The sequence below is a fragment of the Sphaeramia orbicularis genome, chromosome 17, assembly GCF_902148855.1.
Source record: "Sphaeramia orbicularis chromosome 17, fSphaOr1.1, whole genome shotgun sequence".
Lineage (NCBI taxonomy): Eukaryota > Metazoa > Chordata > Actinopteri > Kurtiformes > Apogonidae > Sphaeramia > Sphaeramia orbicularis.
The window spans coordinates 2,166,327-2,190,675 of record NC_043973.1 but is presented as its reverse complement, the minus strand read 5'-3'; the positions used below and the strand labels follow the sequence as shown (position 1 = coordinate 2,190,675).

The 24,349-nt window shown below is 39.2% G+C and overlaps 2 protein-coding genes across 2 annotated transcripts in view; both read right to left on the bottom strand.

The window, feature by feature from the left end:
* LOC115436814 (nicastrin-like) overlaps nt 1-983 on the bottom strand; it is a 36,314-nt gene extending 35,331 nt beyond the window's left edge. The window contains exon 1 of the mRNA XM_030159757.1: nt 832-983. Within this exon, the coding sequence (XP_030015617.1) occupies nt 832-889 (58 nt within the window). The 5' untranslated portion in view covers nt 890-983. The remainder of the gene's footprint in view (nt 1-831) is intronic.
* Nucleotides 984-1,273: 290 nt separating this feature from the next.
* LOC115436813 (coatomer subunit alpha-like) lies at nt 1,274-22,887 on the bottom strand. The gene is given in 34 exon segments (XM_030159756.1): nt 1,274-1,661; nt 3,005-3,199; nt 3,298-3,459; nt 3,557-3,667; nt 5,098-5,280; nt 6,499-6,639; nt 6,746-6,892; nt 7,674-7,780; nt 7,892-7,981; nt 8,254-8,377; nt 8,497-8,585; nt 8,829-8,924; nt 9,005-9,194; nt 11,963-12,109; nt 12,227-12,389; nt 13,823-13,961; nt 14,150-14,375; nt 15,544-15,626; nt 15,722-15,797; nt 15,876-15,942; nt 16,057-16,207; nt 17,034-17,252; nt 17,374-17,473; nt 18,292-18,324; nt 18,327-18,403; nt 21,169-21,202; nt 21,204-21,279; nt 21,659-21,735; nt 21,833-21,862; nt 21,864-21,914; nt 22,073-22,095; nt 22,098-22,145; nt 22,235-22,348; nt 22,693-22,887. Coding segments are annotated over 34 exon segments (3,669 nt in total). The 5' UTR covers nt 22,733-22,887; the 3' UTR covers nt 1,274-1,601.
* Nucleotides 22,888-24,349: the final 1,462 nt, after the last annotated feature.

Sequence of the window (24,349 nt, the reverse complement as noted above, 5' to 3'; positions counted from 1 at the left end):
AGCAATAACAAATAGCCATTGTTTTTTTTTTTTCTTTCCTTGAGTTCATAAGCTGACAGTCAATAACTAGTCGACTACTGAAATTACTACTGAAAAGCCCTAATTATTGCAGTTTCTCTTAACTGAAGACTAGTTTGTCACAAACTATTGAATGCCTTTAATATTTCAACCCTTAAATAACAGCCATTATTTAGACAAGGCAACAAGTCAGGACCTATCACTTGAATCTTATCAACTTTTCCCTTGTGTTTTTCCTCTAAACACTGCAGTTGTTTCACATAAAAAACAGACTCGGTTGAGTTTTACTGGATCATCGAATTTACAAAGGCACCCTTAAGATTTAGAAGACAACCTTTCACCTGCTTTATTCGCAACATGTGTGTAGAAATGCCATCTGAAACATTACAGTAGTTCTATTTTTTGCATTAAATGCAGGTGACGTTAGGGCTTTTAATCCCTCCAGCTGCAGGAGGGAATCACGAGCAGTCACGCTGATGCCGAGTTTTCATTTTCCACACAGACAGAATCAGTGACCCGGCTAAGACACAAACCACTGGACAGACTTCAGAATCAACCCCGTATGAGACTGTTCACGTTTCCCCTTTGTGAAACACCGGCAGACCATTACCACGACACTTCCACTCACTGTGAAACTTTTATCTAAAACCGGTTCGGATATTAAAGCCAATCAGGACAGCTAGCTAGCTTAGCATCCAGCTAACTCCGAACACAAAGAAGTCAATCAAAGCTAACTGTCGCACACAGAAACGCAAAGAAAGAACGAACAAATAAGTGGGCGAAAGCATTTAACATTATAATAATCCAACTCACCAATGAAAAAACAACAAATTAGCACATTAACGATCCATTTGTTCGAGAGTAAATCCATCTTCCTGGTTAGAAAAGCTAAAAAAACACAACAGGAAGTGCTGACATAGAAAACGTCCGGGTTCCGCTGTTTGGTTCCGCCCTGTTAAAATGGCAGCTCCAATTTTGAAGTATTCAACTTTTAAGATTTCCTGTTAAATTTATATCTGGCTAAATATTTGTATCAATACCAATCTAGTATATCCCATACCAGAAGTTCCCTGTTTTATATTGTTTTTTCTTTATAGTACCAACTAAAAGGAGCCACTTCTGTATTTATTCAGCTGACTTCCTCATGACTCACTCCTGTGCTGAACCTTGTACCGAATGTTATTCATTCATTTCATAATCACAAAAAAGGGGGAAAAAAAAATCTTCCATCAGAAACACACAGAATCACATCTTATGTCTTTTGAGAACAAGCTTTTTATTGTCATTTTTCACAGATGCACAGACAGGTGTTCATATTGAAGGATTCCTTTTATTACAGTCAGAGGCAGAAGACAGTTTACAGCTCCAAACAGAGATCACATGGATGCACTTAGAAGAAATGCTTCCTGCCATGAAGGGTGGTGGTGATTATATAGCTGAAAGGGTTAAAAGCTTTGAACATAACATTGGCTCACTGAGAGCAGACGTATAGATACATCTCCACATTAATAGTTGTATTCATTCTACAGAGGAGGAAGGGTGGATGTGCTGAAACAGATCACTGTTCCTATCGTCTTGTTCTCTCAGCGGAACTGAAGTGGACTCACACGCAGACCAATCACGTCCTTGCCGATCTCTGTCACCTGGGAGATGAGGTCAAAGGTTAAAACAAGTAGACCAAATTATATCTGTATATTATTCTAGGACTGGGTTGCCGACTTTAACCCTATTAAGAATATTTCTGTCTACACTGATCCAGTTTTGACCTTTTTCCTCTTCATGTTATTTTCTTTTTAATTAGTTTAATATATAATGTTTATGTTTTTTTCTTTTTGTCATTTTCTTGTGTATTCTTTTTGACATTTTGTACACATTTCAAACAACAGGGGTGATGCTATGTAAATCTAACCTTTAAAGCTTCTGTGTGTGTATTTATATGTATAGTAGCGTAATACTGCCCATACACCCGATAAAGATCAGGAAAACAGGAATGTTGTACTTTTTCCTACAGTGACTGAGACTGTGCGGGAGTTTTTCAACTGAAACTAGGATGAAAATTAGTAACTTAAGGTTTTTTGTTTTTTTATTAGTCAAAGCACACTTTGCCTATTAAAAATTACGTCATTAAAAAAATTCTGCGTTTACTGATGTAAGTTGAATTTAAATGAGACTAAGATAAGAAAAAGCATGTCTTGATACTGTTTAATAAGTACCGACGCACTAATCCTATCAATACATGTAAGTAATTTGTGTGAAACAGAATTTGTCATCATTTCATGATAATCAAATATGACCCATTTGGACGTTCAGAGGCTCTGTAGTTACTGTGGAAACACTGTCACCTTCTACAACATTGAATTTTGGGGGCTGGAACCGATTAATGGCATTTCAATTAATTTCAATGGGGAAAACTGATTTGACATACGAGCAAACTGAGTTACAAGCTTGACAACGGAATGAATTAAACTCATAAGTCAAACGTACCACTCTACAGAAAAGTACATGATTTTCACTGATAAAATGTGAAAATGAGAGGATAATATTATAACAAATGGTAAGAATCATTTAGGAAAGGTTAAATAGTGGGAAAAATTCATTTGGGAACTGCCACCAAAGTAGCACTGGGTCAATAAAAAGATTTGTTTCATATATTTAAATATATTGATGAATACAAACTTCATTTGTGTCCTAGTTAAGTGGGAAAAGGCCTTAGACTGACTGCTCTGCTCCAGTCTTCCTGTTCAGCATCTTGAGTCTGTGCTTTTCTTTTCTTGACGGAATTGGGTTTTGTCATTTTAACACTTAAACGTCTTCAAGTGTAATTTTAAACTCAATACTGGATCACTTTTTAAGTCTGTTTTTCTTTACTGCAAGACAGTTTTAAATTCTGTGCAACATAGTAAAATTAAAAGGTAAAGTATAATTTAATTGGTTTTAAACCCATCTCGTTGGTTTTCAGTGGATTTCTGAGTATTTCCTGTCATACCTGTGTGACCCTGCAGATCTGGCCTTTGTAGGTGGGGCAGTAACAGGCTCCAGACAGTGGGCACTTCTCTACAGGACGTCCACGATACAGAGGGACGAAGGAGGCGGCGCACAGGTCAAAGGGGTTGTGGGGGTCGTAGTTCAGCTGATGAGCATCTGTCAGTGTCTTCTCACACGCTGCCAAAATCTTGCGGGTCTAAATAAGAGGGAAGGTTTTGACATGATTGTAAGAAAATGAATGTCATCACAGTAAAACAACCACGTCAGTGAAGCTGTGGTTGGTGCTCATCCAACCTGCTGAGCGACGTCGGGCTTCGGTCCCAGCTCGAGCAGGCGTCTGGCGAAGCCGGCAGCCATCTTGAAGTTGCGGAGTTTGAAGAAAAGGTTCAAGGCTGTGCGCAACACCAGCACCATGTGGACCGGCTGCAGGTTACAGTGGGTGAAATAGGCTGCCATCTGTGACAAGAACATCCACCAAGAGAACGACATGAGGTTCAGGGATCAGACAGATGATGGTCAGTGGGCCGGTGCTGCTGATCACACACAGCTTTACCTCACACAGCCTCTTCTGCTGCTCCAACGTGTCTTTAGGCAACTTCTTCCTCTCCGTCTCCATGGTCAGACCCACTATGTACTCTCTGCAAATTGTGATCAGTTGCTGAGCCTGAAACACACACATTACAACTTAGGACAGTGGTTCCCAACCTTTTTTTGGCTCATGACCCCATTTTAACATCACACATTTCTGGTGACCCCAGACATTCAAAACGGAGACTTTTTTTTTGTGCTAAAATTAACTTGTTTTTGATCATGTAACAGTTTGCTATACTATGTTGCAAATAAACTTTAATTTTAGATGACATTTAGGCTACATAATGTATATTATTATGGACGGAGACAGAAAAGCCAGGTTGAGATTATTGCACAAAGTGAGAATTGCTGCAAATTAATACTGAACAAACAATAACTCAAACTATGAACTATGAAAGAGCTGCAGCATCTGAAACTGACCACTATGACCATTTGAAAGATAAACAAAACCACAGTGCTTCAGTTTCAGCTTCAGAGTTTGTCATGTCTTTTATGGATTGTGATTGTCTCTCTCAACTCTCCATATATTTTTTATAATTTGCTTTTTTAACAATTATTAGAAATTTCAGGTGACCCCATTTGAATTCCAGGTGACCCCATGTGGGGTCCAGACCCCAAGGTTGAAAAACACTGACTTAGGAATTTCATACAGTCAAAACTTTCTGCAGGTTTCAATAGATTTATTTACCTTCTTCTAAGACTGTTATAAATGCAAGTCCTACTTCACATCAGGCAATTTTTACAGCAGCTTTATGTTGTCTGAATACCCATGTGGACCTTTTTAAAAACATTCCTCGTTAAAACTTCCACTGTGAAATCTGGTGCTCACAGGAGCTTCCAAATCACATGACCAGTTTTACTGCACTTCTTTGTAGAGCTGAAAGGATTAATCAAGTAATAAAATCATTCAACAGTTTTCCTGAATCGAAGCTTCATTTCCTTAATTTCTCTGCTGTTAAACACTGGTTCCACTGTTGTGTTTCACACAGACGCTTATTGTGATGCACATGAGGCCAGGATCAACACAAACAACAGAGGGGATGAGGACAAAAAGGCAGAAAATGTCTATATGTTGACTTTTCTGCATTGGAACCATCACATAGTTCTTTAAACTTTGAATCTTTAACACAAACTTTATAAATCTGAGTGTTTGTTTCAGTTGGATGTTAGTTCCATGTTCAGTTGGATCCAAATGCGTTTCAGACTGAGCTGACAGATTGTTTATAGATGTCATTGGACTGGTTTGTTTTTTATATCTATAGATATTTGTATATATACACACTGTTATTGTTATTTCTATATAGATATTTCTTACATATCCTTTTCCTTTTATACTTTTTGTGGTGTTTTTTCAGCTGGTTCTAGAATAAAGGACAAGTTGTTGGTCATTTTCATACATGTCTGATTCACATTTTTTTCATCTTTTCAAATAATCATTTTATTGAATTGATGAAAATAATGAATAGATGCTGCTGTACTTCTTTGAATTTGCTCGTCGCTCACCTCTGCAATTTCTTGCTTGTTATCAACCACCAGCAGAGGGACAGACAGCAGGATGGCTCTGAAGCGCTCCACAGCTTCCTCAAAGCGTCCGGCCGTGGTCAGCTGGTAGCACTGCTGCAGACGGGAGATGAGGTCCGCCAGACGCAGACCTACAGCGGGAAGACCCTGCTTTGCACCGCAGTCCTAGAAGAATGTAGAGTTATTCACATATGCATATTAACAAAGAAAATGTGAAGAATAGGACCACAGTGTCCCTGTATCTCAGTGCCATGTCTCATCAAGAATCAATCCCAGGTTGTCAGGTTCTGTCTCTACGTTTCAGTCCTGTGGTCTGGGTGCAGGAGACCAATCTCCCAGTAGAAATGGGTGGTTCTTTCACTGGAGGAGAACTAAACTCATTCAATCAAAGTCCATATATGACTTCTATCAGTGATCAATAGGAACTAGACTGATATCTGTAACCATTTACATGTTATGAACCATTAAAATATGAACCATTATAAGGAAAGGTACATTTTTAAAGGTGTGGGAGATGTTCATGACTAATTTTTCAACAAATCTGTCAAACCTCAGTCATATCCTCAGTATCACAAATCTGTAAGTCTGTCTGTCATTACTCACCTGAATCTCTTGCATTACTGTGAACAATTTCGAAGTGCCATCCACCAGAAACAAACCATGTGTTTACATTCAGAGCTGGGAGGTAACTTGGGCATCTTCGGAATTTTGTCACGACGTGCATTGTGGGAAACGCTGGTTTGTGCTGCTACAGACACGACGCCTAAACGGCAGGAGCTCCCTTCCCTCTATGCATATTCCTCCTGCCGGTTCCGTGTTTCAGCCGTTTCCACGTCATGTTTGTTTCATCCATATAATATCATATGGTCACGCTGCCGCTGTCAGAAAGTGGTGCGAGCCGTCGTTTCCCACAATGCACATCGCGACAAAATTCCAAAGATGCCCGAGTTCCCTCCCGACACTGTTTGTAAACACATGGTTTGTTTCTGGTGGATGGCACTAAGAAACTGTTCACCGTAATGCAAGAGATTCAGGTGAGTAATGACAGAAAGACTTACAGATTCGTGATACTGAGAATATGACTGAAGTCTGACAGATCTGATGAAAAACTGGTCACGAAAGTCTCCCGCACCTTTAATATTTCACAAATTTGTCAAAAATCTAAATTTCTCGAAATCGTGAACAAACTTTGTAGAGATTGTCCCATGGAAGATACACATAAAATCTGAAATGAATGCGACCAGTAGTTTTATCGGAGAAGATGTTTGAAAAAAAAATCGCTAATGACACCGCACCTTCACCGTCGCTAATGGCTGATCGGCTGGTGAGATAAAAACGAAATCAGAAACCAACATGAACTATTCATTTTAAAGCTAATTGTACCTTCCAGTTCCTCTGAGGATGGCTGCGCAGGCAGGGCAGGGAGGGCAGGCCCAGGTAACAAGTACGGCCCCTGGACAGAGTCTGCATGAACAGAGACTTGTAGGGGCCGAAGTTCACGACTCCAACCTGGTCATGGAGCAGCTGAGGAGGTAGAGGGGAACGGAGGTGTGTGATGAAACTGTTAGTTCAAGGAAGGGCTTGGCTTAAATAGAAAAGAACAGGATGCTTTATGATCATGTGAACATACCCTCATTGCCGTTTCGAAGGAGCCGGCCAGGATATGGTCCACTGGCAGCTGGGAGTTGTTGCACCACATCTGGGTTGGACTAACGCCTTTGGTGGGTGGAACGAAGAAACCGTCTTCTGCTCCTCCACCTGTGCTAGCCGGTAGATCCTGATGAAAAGGGAAAGAGTGATGAATGAAAGACATATACCCACTGGTGTATAGTAACAAATACAACACAAAGATTCACACTGTCTGAGGCCGGTCACAAGGGAAGAGAACCATGGTAATGACAGTTAAAACATCCATAGTGTCTACACCAAAGGCCAATAACCATGAATCCCGGAAGTAGATGATGCTCACCTCTTAGAATGCAACATCTAAATGAAAAATGTAAGGCTTAATATAATCTAAACAGGTAATTATATAAAAATGTACCTCTTTCAATTGTCATGAATGATGAACTTAACCACAGAGATGAAAATGAGGCTGTAACCATGTTCATTTCTGCTGTAAAGTTGGACATTTTATCATGGGGTCTATGGGGGTTCATTCACGTTTTGGAGCCAGATTCGTGTAGACATTCAAGGAATTACACACTTCCATGGTAGCCTCATTTGGATAAAACAGTGTCCACACATTACTTGTATGCTTTTTGGACTTTTGACCCAGTGGCTAATACTCTGTCCATGTATATGATTAGTGGGGTGGTCAGTATTTTCAGTAAACGTACAGTAGCATTAGTGGAGTGACCAGCTGAGCCCAGTTCAACACTTTATCTTACTCAAAAAAATAAGGTGGTGACAAGAACAGTATTTAGACAGTATTAGGCTTCAAAACAGCAATTCTAAAATTAACAGGCAACATTCCTTTGGTTATGTCCACATTTTTTTGTCTAATATTAATATTCTAGCTGTTTCAGTGTTGTATGTACAGATGTAACTTCTCTTACCAACTCTGGAGGAAGGTCCAGGTCTTCCTCTACCTCCCATCCTCCTCCCTCTTCTTTCCCTAGTCCTCCTTCATCCCCTAATACATCCTGGGCGTCCATGAAGCCATCTGAGACAGAACGACACGAAGAGTAATTAAAACAACAAATGGATTTTTACTTTATGAAACCTAAAATAAATACTCTACATGTAATCTGCTCTCAGAATGTTGCCAGTTTACCGTCATCAAGCTGGAGCTCTGCATCCTCTCCCCATCCTTCTCCTCCCGGAGCATCCATATCCAGGTCAGCAGCCATCTGACCTGCCTTACCTGCAATATAAACAAAAAAAACCCACTGTCAAATTCAAGAGACCCAGGTTTAACCCCCTTATTACACAACTAGTGTTCAGGTACATTTACACTTAAATATGGGAAACTGGGGAATAGAAAACTAAAAATGGTCACAATAGATTACTTGGCCTTGATAAAGTAAGATTAATCACACTACTGTTCCTAAAAGTAAATACATTTTAAAATCCACAGTTTTTAGTATGATTTTTCTTCATCACCAAATATTCAGATTACAGTGGATGCTGACTGACCCTTTGCTGCAATGGCTCCCTCGAAGAAGCCCTTTGAGACGGTGAGCAGAGGCCAGTTGGTGTCCAGAGGGTTTATGGGTGGAGGGGGCTGCAGCAGCTGTGCATTGGGATCAACCTCTGGAACCTAAAAGACACAGAGTTACCGCTAATGTTGGCCAACGTTACCTCTGACATGAAAGGGAAAGTAGGTTTGGCTTCAGCTTTAAGATAGTGTGTTATGGAGGAAATATGTAGCCCACACACCGTCTCCTTTTCTGGGTCAAAGGTCTCCTTCAGTGCCTCGGCCTCTTCGTCCAGCCCATGGGTGGCAGCCGTCAGGTAAGCCAGAGACTCTGGAAACATGCAGGAAAACAGTTACAACAGTGTTTCATCCTCTGAAATACTGACAATTAAGAGGTTTGGAAACTGGAGCCAAAAGGGAAGCAGGGTTAAAGGGTTTGTTTTAATGTGTTGAAGTAAAGTGTTGTTACCTGTTTTTTTAAACAACAAAGAAGTATGAACGAAGTGCTGGAGTGTGCACTTAAGACACTGAGGAAGTGAACGGTATAAACTGAGTGTATGGAAGCTGAACTCACTCTGTCCACAGTTCTTGAGGATGCGGACTCTCTCGCTGACGTCTCCCAGGTACAGAGCCGCCTGGTAGTGTCCGCTCATGTCCTTCCTGATCTCAGCTACACACAAAGAGGACAGATAAAGGTTGACTCGACTCATATTCCACATGATCAGTTTAATAGCCCTCAGAGCCACGTACCAATCTTCATCATCTTGCGCAGCTTGGCCAGGTTTCCAGTGATGAGGTAGAGGAAGGTGAGCTTGTCGAAGTTCTTGGTCCTCTGGTAGCACATCTCCACAACCTGGTGGTGACCCTGCAGCAGCGCCGCCTCACCCAGACGCTCCCAGCAGCTGCGCTCGTCCAGGGCTTTGGCTGCCTCCAACGCCACCTGAACACACGGAAAATGAAGGGAAAAAAAAAAAAACTTAAATCCTCAACAAGAGAATTCACAGTCGACTATAATAAGCCGATACAATCACAGCAATTTTGGCCCACAAGAAAATACAGTCGTGGAAAGAATTATTAGACCATCAAAAGTCATCAAAAACAATGGTTATGCAATTGAGTACTAACTCCTGTGTGTGTCATGTGACTAAAAAAGACAGAAAAGAAAACATGGAATGTCTAAAAGCACTGCTTTTGTCAGTACAATGCCATAGATACTGGTGGAAGAACTGAAGTGATTTTGGTTATTATCAAGAAAACATGGAAAATAGATAGATATCAGCTCTGAAATTCAACTACTATGAGCTATTTTTGTTGTTACCATTATATTTGTCCAAACAAATGTACCTTTAGTTGTACCAGGCATTAAAATGAACAAGAAATTGAAGGAAAGAAGGGGTGGTCTAAAAAATTTTTCCGCGACTGTATGGCACATAATATAAGAAAAACACCCCAATAAATCATCAAGAAAAGGGATCGAGATCTTATAATATATTTTAGAGACTATTAGCATTAGGGCTTCAATTTGCTTAGAAAATGTATAACACTGTTCCACAAATTACTTATCTAACTACCATAACAATATTTGAGTACAATTTGATTTCTGCTAAGGGTAGAAAATCTACACCGCTTCACAATAACTTATTTTCATTTAGATATATCCATCCATCCATCCTTCTTTTTCTGTTGTATTGATAATTTCCTTACTGCTACTTCTTATACTTTAATGGAGCGACTGTAACACACAATAACTTCCTCCTGGGGTTAATAAAATATTCTGATTTGATTCTGATAAGCACAGGTGAAATTAAATCAATGCCAAAACAGGCTCCAGGTCTCTGATCCTGAAATGTTTATGGAGCTATGTTGGTGCAAAAAGGTTTACAGCATGAAAAAATAGATAAAGATTTTGAATCTGCGTTAAGATGTGTAGGAATTCACAAAAACTGACTGTTTCATTAGAAAGTTTGTCCTAATTAGAGGTGGCTGAGCTGGTCTAAACATCTCAGGACAATCTACAATCTAAATCACAATTTTTCATATGTCCTTTAATAACTCAATTATTTATTCAAAGTATTTCTTTATAACTTCTTCCTACACTCAACCTCTCTTGTGATCTAACAGATTTGGTTGTTGTCGTTTTTTTTTGCAATAATGACAACCCTATCAGGGAGTTCTGTCCTAGTTTTCACCTAGTTTTTGTCACTTCAACTTAGTCTGTTTTAACTCCTGCAGGTTAAAACAGACCAACACTTTTAGAGCTGACAGACTCAAACTAAACACACTCAATAGCCTCCAAACAAACCATGATGTAAATGCACACTTTTCTTGTGGCTATGTTACTTTTTGGTATGTGCTCATATGTTCATTTTTGTGTCCCTAAAATGCTGTGTTTACACTGATCCTCAGCCCATTTAAAATGAATACGTTTCTTTCTTATTACTTTATTGTCCTGAAAGGTTCAAAAGGTAATCGTCTAAGATCTACTGCATCACTTAAAGAGTTCAACAAATCAAGCACAAACTATAAATAAAAGCAAATAAATTACATGATGCAGCCACATGAAACCTAATGACATTGATCCAAAACGTTCGGAATAACCCACACTGAAAGTTTGATTCAGATACAGAAGAAGACTGGATTCATTCAGGTTGAAAAGATAAATCTTCAGGGGAGACACTGATCCAACACCTGATGTGTGCTACGCCGTGTAAACACATAGCTGATACCTACAAAAACACATATTCTGATGTGTTTTCACCTTTCCTCCACATGAAAACTCTGGTTTATACCACATAAAACAAGAACTACGACCAAAGTGTAGATTTGGTAAAACTGTTTTTGTGCTTGTGTGTTCAGGGAAAATTAATATTTATAATGAAGGAAATCTCTAATGTCACTGGTATTTAATCTGTTCCATTGAAGAACAGGGGTGTAAGAAAATATCGGTGTCGCAATAAATCACAATATTTCATTTCACGATACTGTATCGATATTCAAAAGTAATGTATAGATATTTTTAGGTATTTATTCAAATGCAGACATGGCAGAGGTTCATTTTTGTTTTTTCCAGCTCTTTTATTTCTATATTCACATGGGTATTTTCTTCTGTTGTTTGTATACTAAAAAAGTAGTATTGTGATATTGCAGATCATAAATTTAGGTTTTTTAAATTGATAACACTGTTTTGTTAAATAATGGATAATTCAGTTCATCCTAAAAGCACTTTTTTACTGTCTGAAAGAGGCAGATGTTGGTCTTTTTTATTGGGAATGCACAAAAATAATGTTCTGATGTTGGATGATTCAGAGACTGAACACTGTATTCTTTTCGCAACAGGATACGAACATTTAAGCAGGATCTTAAAGTGTAATGTCTGTAAAACATTATTTATTTATTTATTTGTGTGGGTTTTTTTGTACTGGTAAAGCCACGTGTTAAAACTTTATCCAAATGCTGCACTAAAGGTTTTTCCAGGAAATAATCTTTTAAACAAAGAAACAAAACAAAAATATCGCCTTGTTAACAGTATCATGATATATTGTATTGTGAACCGACTATTGTGATTTGTATTGTATCGCCTGATTCTTGCCAATACACAGCCCTACTGAAGAGCAGATCTGCAAGATTTGAAAATGAAGATGGTTGACTCTATAAATGTGATTAACCACCCATTCTCCACATTCTACTTATAATCCATGACAAACACACCTCGATGTTTCCACACTCCAGAGCCAGACTGAAGCGGGTCTTCTCATCTTTGACAAAGTGCAGCGCCACCTCTGGGTAGCCCTTCTTCTGCAGGTAGGCGATGATGGACTGACCCACCAGTTTGGCGTTCCGCACCATATGAAGCACCTGCACGGTCAAAGGAAAGGTGACAAACACGTCATACACGGGCTGAGGATTTGAAGCCATATCACAGTCATCAGTCACCATGAGTTTTTTTTCCTGATGACCCACAGACAGACTCACCTCGTCGTACTTGCGGTTGACCAGGGCCAGTTTGAAGCGGTACTCGGTGGGGTCGATGGTGAGGACACGAGGCCTGCACTCTCTGTCCAGGCAGTACACGCTGTTACCTCTCACGCGGGTCACGTAGATGGGCAGGTCCAGAGTCCTGATGATGCCATGATCACTTCACGGAAAACAAACACACACATTAGGTACATTAACAGTGACCCAAATAAAGACCGAACGAATTTATAACATAACAAGTTGCAGATCCTCAGTGACTTCACATTGCACTGCTTAATGCACAATTTGGATTTTTTCCTTTGCTGAAATTAGATTTTTTTCCACATGGTTGTTCACATTATTATTCAAATGCACCTGCCATAAGACTCACATGTGGACAGTCTGCTGCCCTGAATGCACAGAAAAAGGCACGACGTCACACACATCACACTGTGTTTACAGACGTAAATATCGTTAGCATCATAGTAGAACTGTGATATCTGCGTAACTTTACCCTCCCAAACACTGCTGATTCATTTTATGCAGATATCACAAATTGGCCAAAAATATTATTTAGGTAATTATGCTATGAAGCTAATGATATGCATGTCGCCAGGTCCCGCCTCCTCCATCACAGAAATGCGATGTCTGTTGCATTTCAATGATGTAAATGTCTGATGAAATGGAACATGACTGTTCAGACAAAAGTCACATTGACAAACATCACATATGTATCCAATCTAGCACCATATATGAAAATGGCCTGAAAAAAAAAAAAAAGTTGTTTTTTTTTTTGTTAAAAATAAAGTAATTAATTAATTTAAAAAAGTCAGATGTATGCTGTTCAGACTGTCAAAAAAAATCAGATATGGGTCACATATGAGCAAAAAGTCAGATCTGGGCCCCTTTTACCTGCAGTGTGAATGTAGCATTAAATTATACTATCACACAGTATCATTTTTCTACTGCCCTACACTACCATGAACAGGTAAACCAAAGGTGGAGAGTACTAAATTAAAAGAAATTTTAAAAAATAAATAAATAAAAAAGAAAGAAAACTCAGGACTAACACACTGTAAAGACCCAACTTGTATGAAAAATTGGAACATGCTGAACATTTTGAGATATACACACAAACAGAAACACATGCAGATATGATATCAACACAGTGGAAACCCCTTACAGCAAACATATTACCCAGGTCAAATTCATCAGATCATTTTCCTACTTGAAATTTTGACCGTTCAACTGCCACTAAGTCTGATAATGACCTTTATTTACCTTGAACTGTTGATAGTGGTGCAATTAAATCACAATATGACTTTTTGACCCCATCATACAGCCCTAGTGTCCACTGCAGTACAACCTGATCCCTATTAGAATTAAATCATTTCACCACATCTATTGTTTTTTTGTGAAAAACATGAACATATTCAGGTTTGAGTAATGTAAAACAATATTGGACAATAGGCCTGTCAGACTTTTTTAAAGTCAGCTGGTCTATTCAGATATTAGGTTTCGTGATCCAAGTGAAACAGAGCTTTATAATGTTTACCGGACAGATAAGCCCTCAGTGTTAAGTGTAAGTACAATAAGACAAACAGTAGCACATACCCAGAGGTAAGGGCGTATTTGATGTGGTTGGAGGTGGTGTAAATGAACACTCCGCTCTCATCCCAGGCTCCGCTCTTCACTCGGATGTTCTCGTGAATGTTGCACAGACTCTCCAGCTTACGGTTGCAGATCATGATGGCTGAGGGGAAAAAGAGATTGGATTAAATTCATTTTTTTCAAGAGGTTAACATCAATAACGCCCTGATTTTTAGGTCAAATTCAGTTACCAGAACCAAACACTGTTCGAAAACTAAATCCACAAGAGGAGATAACCGTCGTGTGAATTTATGATCTTTGTATTTGTTTAAATTGCTCTTATCTCCTCACCGTGTTTGGCCAGGAGGGCCACGTGGCTGGTGTCGGAGCTCCACACCACGTACTTGACCTTGGCGATCTTGACCGTGGCCAGAGATCGCTTCTGCTGCACGTCAAATAGTGTCACGCCGTCCGCATCGCGCAGCAGCAGCGAACCTGTTCCGGCGTAGAAGATCTCCTCACAGCTCGGAACCTGAACCTTCTTCACAATTTCATTCTTTAGGTTCTTAATCAGCAGCTAAAAGAGGGAAACAGGCGTAGATATCAATGTAAATCATGCACATGTCTTTTGGTTATGTCCTACTCTTGCATCATTCTGGGCTCATGTATATTCAACAATTGTTAAGATATTGGGTTATGCAATTCTTAGAACATGTTTGGTGATGTATTTTGGATGTATTATTGGTAATAATGTTAGAAAAAATTATAGATATTTGTTTAAAATACTATTAGCAGCCTGTAAAAAGGCTACTACCAAAAAATGGTGCAGATTAGAACCACTTACAACTAACGACTGGATACAAACTGTGATTGAAATATTTGAGATGGAGATTCTGACCCATAGACTGAGGACTGAAGAACAGTGTCATGATAAATGGAAGAAATGGACAATTTTCATTTCAACGTCACACTACTACAAAAAATTGTTAGTTAGTCACAATGTTTATTGTAGTCAATGTATCCCAAATGTCCCGGGTGTTTGTCTTATTTTGTAATGTACATATAATAAACAATAAAAATAAAGTAAAAAAAAAAAAAAAAAAAGAGGGAAACAGATGAAAGGTCTTAGTGGATATACACTAGAGTACCGCTATCAGAACTGAAAAACTGTATGAATGATGAATTATTCTCACAGGCCCCCCCACACCCACATCACACCCTGTGCAACCACAATGTAAATATGTATATGATTTTAAAGTTTAAATCTAAATTTTTGTAAGTATTTATATAAACAGCAGATTTCTCTTTTTTTCTCTTTATATCTGTTGCTCCACAAGTGTATTTTTTGTTTTCTGTATTCCCAGCACTTCATTTTTGTGTTGTTGTTTTTTTTTTTGTATTTGCTGCTGTCAACTGAGACATTTCCCCATGGTGGGATCAATAAAATCTAATCTTATTGCTTTGTGCAACAACAGACAAGAAACTAACCAAATTTTCATGAATGAGTTTTAACTCACAGCTGGTCAAAAATGGGATAATATTGCCTGCTTTCAAATTTCACCTTCAAACCTAAATTTCATAGCAATAATTATTAGAATTTACACTGTTAAATGAAAAAAAAAAAAATGTAAGAGATTCATAATATTTTTGCAGTGGTATCATTTCCTTCTAAAACCTCCCCAGATTCTGAAACTTGTTCTCAATCGATACATTTCAGTATTTTGTAGACCTGCATATAAACCTACTGAGTGCATACGATCCAGGACAGCAAATCTGTTCCTGGCGACCCAGACTGCTGTAAGACCAGAGGACCTCTTCCCCTCTGGAGCTGAAAAGGACAAAGAACAAGTGTGTTCAGAACGAAGGAGGACAAGATACAAATGTCATTCATACACAGGTGATACAGTTGGAGTGTTTCAGTACCATCTGGGTTCTGGGAGTCACTTTCTTTGGGAATGGAGTACAGATCATAAGTGCTGTTCTCCAGGTTTGTCGCCCTCTGCAGGACAATAAAAGCATTAGATTAAAAAGAAGGAAGACTGTTTTGAACAGATGATTATGAATAACGTGAACGTACAGTGCAGAGCAGAACGGCATTCTCAGCTGGGTTGTATGACATGCTGAAAACTGGGAACTTAGACCCACTAGGACCAGGAAAGGAAACCAAATGCAACAATTAGACTATGATATGATTAAGTCACAATGTCTAAGTTTATACCAGCCACATTTATTCAGACATGCAGAAAGGCAGTGCCTACCTGCGAAGCTGCATGACAGCAGTGTCTTTGCTGCTGTTGAAGTCCAGCTGACGCAGGAACCGGTCCTTGACATAGTACAGCATGTTTCCATAAACAGCATAGGCTGGACGCTCACGCTCCAGCTTGAACACAATCATGCCACTGTCATGACCTGAGGAAAACACAGACTTTTATAAGCTGCATAGAAGAGTAAGAATAAGGATCAAAGAAGAAGCAGCTTTTAAAATACTCAAGGACACTTTATAAGGCATAGTTAAAAACATTTTCCAAACAATGATGTAGGCGTATGTGACAATAATTTACCATAATATATACACAAACTGTAAGGCTACAAAGTTAGAGGGAAAAAAAGTTACATTATTAAAAAGAATAATGAGAACAACTAAAAAAGTTGGCGGCACTTATCAACATCCCAACCCAGCTGTACAACACTTTGTCCCTCCTCCTCACTGATACCCTGTTTACCCAGGGATTCATTTAGAGTCTTAACTTTCAATCTTTTCAAAAACTTTTTAAAATTTTGTAAAAAAACAAAAAAAAAACAACAAAAAAAAACAAAAAACAAAAAGGGGGAGAAAGGCACATGTAAAGAGTGTGTGAAATTTGAAAAGAATCAGGTGACTAGTGTCTGAGAAACCGAATGGACTAAAATCACAGACGGACAGAATCATCATTATACCCCTGCCCATTTAATAATAATAAAATAAATAAACAGCACAGTTAAATGAGATCTGATGTGCCATTTGGAGGAGGCGGGTTTTGAGGTGGAATTTGAAGGGGGAAAGAAAGTCAATGTAATGAATATGTTGTTCCAAAGACGAAGTTCCTAAGGACTGAAAGCTCTGACAGATACCCACAGAGGACAGCAGACAGAAGGACTGGACAGGTGTGGACAGGTAGGTCCTGTACCAGCTCAACCACAGGAGGGACCGACTGTTAACCAGGCAGGTGTTTGTGTTACATTTGTCAACACTTACCAGCAGCAAAAAGGTTGAGGTTCGGGTGGGCCCCCAGCACCCAGAAGCGGTCGTGGTCCCTGCGGAAGGTCTGCACTCCGGTCCTCTTGGACATGTCCCACACCCGGATGCTCTTGTCCTCAGAGTTGGACAGGATGAGCTCCTGACGTGGGTGGAAGACGGCACAGGACACATTGTTGTAGTGTCCTCGGCACGTGTCCAGCTCCCACGCTTTAGACTCTGAACACAGGATGAAACACAAAACAAATTCAGAAACAGGAATCCACTGAATTAAGCAAAAAGCAATGAAGGTTTGTGAAGACTGAGTGGTATTTGGAGAAGCCTGAAGAAAAGCCCTCACCGTTCATCCTCCAGATCTTGACTTGCCTATCGTCGGCTCCGGACACGATGAGAGGCATACTGGGGTGGAAGGCCGCCCAGTTGACCCCCCGGTCATGACCCTGCACACGGACACACAAACCTAAAACTGGCATCCATCACATATGTCTGCGCTGAAACTGACGCTCAAGATATTAACTACCTTTGTTAGGGTCAATGTTACTACATCTGTAAAAGCAGTTTTCACAGTTGGTTTCTTAGTTAACAAGCGGAAAATGATGAATTTTTTTGCGTCATATTTTTCTTTTATTAACAAAACTGACATTAACCCATAAAGACCCAATGCTACTTTTCAGTTCCCAAATTCATTTTCTCTGTATTTAAACTTTTTTGAGTGATTGATCAGTATTTATTATAATATTATCCTCTGTATTTTACATTTTTTAACATAAATCATGTATTTTCCTATATTCAATATACTAATAATGTCTTAGGGCAAAGTTCAGAGTAAATTCAAGGTTAAATCAAACAGAGAAAACTGAAGAAAAGTGACTTTTTCAGCAAAGATATCATTAACTGAACATAAACCACCCACTGTCATTGATCCAGCTCAATGGGTTTTACTGGTGAATCAATTTTGTAGATGACGGTGTTTCCATGGTAACTACGGAACGTCTGAACATCCAAATGGGTCATATCTGATGACCATGAAAGATGACAAACTGTATTTTACACCAATTATTGACATGTACTGATAGGATTAGTGGATCAACAGGTATTCAATATTTTTGGTATTTTAGATGCTTTGGTCGGCGGTGGATGTTTGGGTTTTTATGGGTTAGTTTAAACGTGTTTATCCACTTTGATTTTTTTTTTTTTTTTTTTAATCAAAAGGACACTGGCTCTGTAAAACTCAACCTGTCAGACTCTTCCTGCTTACCTCCAGGACATGCTTGACGACAGCATCTGAGGGCACCGAAACAAGTCGACACCAGAGATACCGCGCACCTCCGTCTCCACGGCGCCAGGAGACAGGTTCTTCTTCCTCAGACCTGGAACCAACATTCAAAGCATAGCGCGGTGCAAGGAGGGAGCCATATTCATGTTACACAGGGCACAACCACAGCACAGGAGAGGAGGAGAAACATGAGAACGAGAACAAAGTTAACAAAAAGAACTGTCAATATAATGTAATGAAACAGAGTGGGGTGGAGGATGTCTGTTGGACCACTGAACACACACACAGAGATGAAACACACCAATGCAAACCCTGTTCTCTCCGTCCTCATCTATGCGAGTCTGGAAACAATCGTGGCTCTAGCAGTGTTGTTGATTGGGTTAATGAATCACTGGCAAAGAAGACCAGAATTTGACTGAACAGCAGCAGGTTACCGATTACACCCAGACTCAAATCAGATCAGGAAAAGATGTGGAGAAATCAACATTTGCATTTATGATTCCTTCCCCATTGAAACAGTGAGGTGGTCAGGTAGCTCAACAGCACCCAGAGGTGACAAGATGGAGGAATGACACTCGGAACCCATGTGCAAGTGTGGATGTTTCTGGGAAAAGCATGGGTAAGGTGGACACAGGGAGTACGTGGACTGGGTTGATGGGGCGGGGGTGGGTGGTGGCTGGCGTTGTAAAGACGTGCTCTGATGGGGCATTGAATGTCAGGAATATGAGGAGGAATAACATGTTTAATTTATCCAAGCCTCATGCAATTTTCCGCACAGACGCCTGGGTCACATGCAGACGTTATGGGTTAGGAATGAACTGGATACACATATGAAGACTGGCTTACAAAAATACAAACAGTATGTCCTGTTGGGTTTAAGGTAGTCAGCTAACGGTGCATCATGCCAAGAGGAGTTAAAGTCACATCAGGACGTGTGTTGGTCAAACAATACATTTCAAACCACTAGTAGAATACACAGCTGAAAATACCCATATATGAAAAGATAATAGAGTCTGATCTTGCTTGGTATTAACTAATGCTGTGAGTGAAGCATGAAAGTTATTTACCATTTGATAAAGTCATGAAATCCACAGATGGATGTAGTCATGCTCAATGTTAGAAATGGGAAGGATATGCCCCCCCCCCCCTTGGACAAGACAGTCAGATTTGACAGACAAGCAGGTTGCACTGAGGTAATGTGAGCCAGTTATTGGGTTATTTAGTAAGAAAAACAAGTAGACACACAAACATTACATCCAACACAGATATTAAGCATGCAGAAGCACAGAAACACCTCTGAGATCTGAAACCTCTGTCTTCAGCCAGAACACTAGGTCCAAGTCCAATCCCAATGAAGACGACTAACATAGTAGTTTAGTAGGGGTTTAGGAAAATTAACACTTGACTATTTTTGTCCTGTGTTATATTGATACTGATTGAATGAATAATTTTATGTGCAAAACTTGTGCAGCAGGACCTGTTCGTTTTGTGTTAGATCCAAAGCCCTGACTTATCTCTTCCAACTCCAACATAAACTGAAGTCGAACAGCAAGTAACAGCGTCACACCAACTCTTCTACTTGGATAAAAGTTAGCTTTTACCAAGTGCAACTAGTAAAAAGTAGTACTGTAGGTTTCATAAAAAGCCTTTTCCTTGTTATCATTAATAACAAAGGCTGAGCAATCAAATGGTGAAGCTAACTGTGACAACAAATGCATTTCATTGTCTAAATTTTTTGTAAAACACTAACATCATGTTTGAGTGTTTTGATGCTTTACTTTATTTTATTCCTGTGCATTTTGACAAAAAAAGTTTTCATGCCTGCTTTGAATCAAGTGTTCTGAATGTTTTAGCTCAGATTGACAAAATGTTCTGACCATAAAAAAAAACAAACATGTAAGTAAAATGATTTGCTATTACTGTGTAAGAATTTGTCAGGTTTTAAATGTTTCATTCTGATTATATATTTGGTAGTAAAGCACAAATTTCTGCCATTACAGTGTCTAATCTGATCATATTTGCAGAATTAAATATTCCCCTGCATCTGCTTGACCATTAATATTCCAAAAAGCCTATTGACTTGTTTGTGAAGATAATTATATTTATCAGGCTAATGATGTTCATTTTGTCTTCTATTAATGTAATTATACTTTCCTTTTCTCTTTTGTTCAGACAAGGTATAGTTTTTAAATGTTATCTGGCTTGACAGCGGACTCAGTCTTCCTCAGAAGCGTCATCTGACGTGCTGCAGATGTATCATTATCAGCTGGTCGGCTCCAATGAACCAATCAGTGCCCATCGAGCAGCACGTCAGATGACGCTTCTGAGGAAGACTGGAGTCACAGTCAAAAACTGTCAAGCAGGTAACATCTAAAAATTATACCTTGTCTAAACAAAAGAAAGCATAAAAGTAAAATTATTATAATTATCAACTTCTTTCATGATTGCTTTGGTTATAATTTTCTTTAACACTCCTGTTGGAGGGATATTTGGAGAGGAAGATGACCACGCCCCCTCTAAACCCCATAAGAAGTTTGTCTCCCTAACCTATGGAGGAGAACATGAAACAGAGTAAGGACCAGGTGATAGAATTGGGATTGGACCTGATTTACAGAGTTGGACTTCACTCAGAAATGCCACACTGAAAGTGTTCTGACAGTAAACATGTCCTCTGTCCAGTTTATAACAGAGGTGTTTCTGTAAACAGCCCACAGAGATTTGTCCTCTACATGTAAGAAACAAGGATGAGGAGGTGCAGGAGCTCAAACTGGCCCTGGTTTCCTCCTCATCCTCTGAACCACTCACCCTCCCAAAAACCAGCCCCCACTGTGCTCTGGACCACAGTCCCCAGACTCTCACCGGAGATATCCCACACTCGCACTGTCTGGTCCAGGACTGGCCGACACCACCAGGTCCTCGGATGGATGGAACTGAGCACACATCACGTAGTGGTTATGACCGGTCAAAACACTAAAGTAAGGAGGAGGACACAGACAACAACGAAACGGTTATGTTCTGCAATTTAACCTTTTATTTAACAGAAGTGGTTAAGTAATTGTTAAATGCTATAGAGTCAAAACATGTTTAGTTACACCAGCATTTGGCTAAACCTTCATGTACTTGTTTTTTTTTCCCAAATCATCAGAGGTGTAGTTTTAAAGAAATCCAACACAACAACTTTGAGGCCATTTGTGTATTTTTTAAAAGACCAAGTGTAATATGCAATCTGACAAGTTTCAGAGAGTTGACAAAATTTTTTACTATCTTCACAAGTGTTTGAAAACCATAACCCTCTTATAATCTAAAAGTTCAAATGACTAACTGTGAAGAGTGTGTTTACCAGACTTACCAGACACAGGTCCTGGACTGCCAGTTCCAGATACGGATGGTCTGGTCATCTGAAGCACTCAGAATCCAAGGGTACTCCTACTCAAACAACAACGACAAAAAAAAATACACTTTTATTGGTCTGGAATTTGATATCCATAAGGAAGGATATCCAAAGTGGACTTCTACCACTTACATGATGGAAGAAGGTGGTTCTGATATAATCCCAGGTGTCCAAGGAGGGTAAAGAGGCAGCGCCTCAGTTTGTAGTTCCACACCTGAAAAAACACAAGAATATGTACTCAGTATATACAGAGACTTAGTGATACATCCTTCCTACCAAGCATATTATAGGAACCACATAACAAGAGGCAAAACACCAATCAAATTGTGTTAGGATCCAGATGTTCTTTGCACTAAGTGAGGGAAGTCTTACCTTAATTTTGTAATCATCTCCTCAGACACAAACAGAGGCTGCTGTTTGTGGAAGTCAATTCCTCTGACGGGGCCTATGGACAAACACATGTAGAACTAATATGACACATCTGTCAATAACAGCAGGACACAGTGAAAATAATGACATGAGTTAGTGTCTTACCATCATGCTCATCGAACTTGTCGATCAGTGTGCACATACGGTAGTCCCACAGCTGAATCACACCGTTGTGCAAACTAGCGAGAACCCATGGCCTTTTAGGATGGAAACTAAGGCCTGCGAGCAAGACAGTTACAATATATTTCAGTTATTTTAATTACAATATCGCCTTCAAAGGCATTTAACGTCAACCAGTGGTGTGACATAGCCGGTGGTCACGAAGACAGTGCGAATATCAGCTAGCTTAAGTTGAACAGTTAAGCTAGTTACAACAATGAATAGTTTCACGTCTAACGTCAACTATTTTAAGACACGAAATGTAACATACATGCTACATGGTTATACATGTGCCTGTGAGTTACGACCACACACATTTCGCACAACGAAATATGTTTAGACCCTAACCCTTCAGATAGCATTAGTGTTAGCTAACGTTAGCACCAGGCTAATCTGCCTCTCACCTTTAACACGGGCCGACTTTGTCTCAAACTTGGTTAGCATTGTCAGTGAGCAGCAGTAAAAACCGCTGTTATAGCGCCTCTGCTAAAATATAAATCCGCACTTGGCATAAATATGTATGAATTGGTTGCAGACAGGTAGAGTCAGGCCGCCTCGGTGCCTCCTTCTCCGTTTTCCTGACACGTAGCCCGTTGGCACTTCCGCTTTGGAACAATAAAGTTTAGAGCAGTGAAAATGTGACGCACAAAGCTCCACGGCAGCAGCACATAGAAAACAAGCACATAGATCTGAACTGACAACACACCCTGAATGAGAAACACTATCATGTCGATCTGAGCAGCCTATTTCTGTATCTGGAGCCCTAACTACCGCTTCAAACTGTGCATTCATTAAACACCAGTCAGCTGATGTAGTGTGATGAAAACAGAGATAATAATTCTGTATTTCTCCAATTTAAACTAATCTGAGTGGTGCATGAATGAAATCCCAGATCATTATATAATATGGAAATATTTGTAGTATTACGGAAACACTTAAATTTCAGAACATTTATGCATAACTGGGTCAAAAATGACGCGGAGAGGTTGTTTTCTTGCAATATCATTGTAAAAATAAATAAATAAATAATAAATAAATAAATAAATAAATGAAAGTATTATTTCATATTGCAGCTATTCCTCATTAACATGTTTTGACATGTCATTTAAATGTTACCTTATCTTTAATAGATTTTATGAAATTGTAGTTACTTTACCACCCCAAGCTTCCATAAATGGGTCAAAATGACCTTCATTCATTGACAATGGAGCTCCATCTGAAACTTTGATTCATCCTACATTCTGCACCATGGACCAGATGGTTTGGCCTACACCCTCTAGCATCAAGCACAAAGGTGGTCTATGGTTCTGTGGAAAAAAAATAAACTGAAAAATATTGTTACGTGGGCGGAAACTTGACAGAAAGTTAACTGTGTCAAGTATGAGCAGAAGTGGTGCTTTTAATCTGGCATGTAGGAAAATTAGTGTTGAAACAATCGCAACGGAATAGCAATTGCTGTCTATGGCTCTCACTCAGGGTGCAACTTTACAAATTACAAAAATACAAAAAAAAAATAAAAGAAACAAAAAGGCCAATAAATATTGCCATACACATATTAAGTCAAAACTAATACTAACACAACAACCCCGCTGAATTCTGGCACATAAAAATAACATATTTACAACAAAATTGTAAGGATGTAAAGATGTAAGGAGGATTCTGTTGGGTTTCTGTAAATTGGCTTAGAGTCTGGTTTTTGACCAACTCTATATATAAAGTGTCATGAGATAACTTTTTTTGTGATCTGGCATTATATAAATAAAATTTGATTGATTGAGTGATTTAACTGGTTTTCCCCTGTAAGTCGCTTTGGAAAAAAGCGTCTGCCAAATGCATAAACATAAACAAAATGCCCACTACCCACAATGCACTGCGGCAAACATGCCACAATATTTAAAACATGAAATCATTTTGTGGACCAAAATATAATACATATGATTACTTTTAACATGACAAAATAACTAAAGTGCCATTAAAATACATTGATTCTAGCACATTTTTTTTACCCAGTTATGGACGAGTGTAGGGTTCAGTCAGTCATGCATCTAAGGGTTGAAGAGA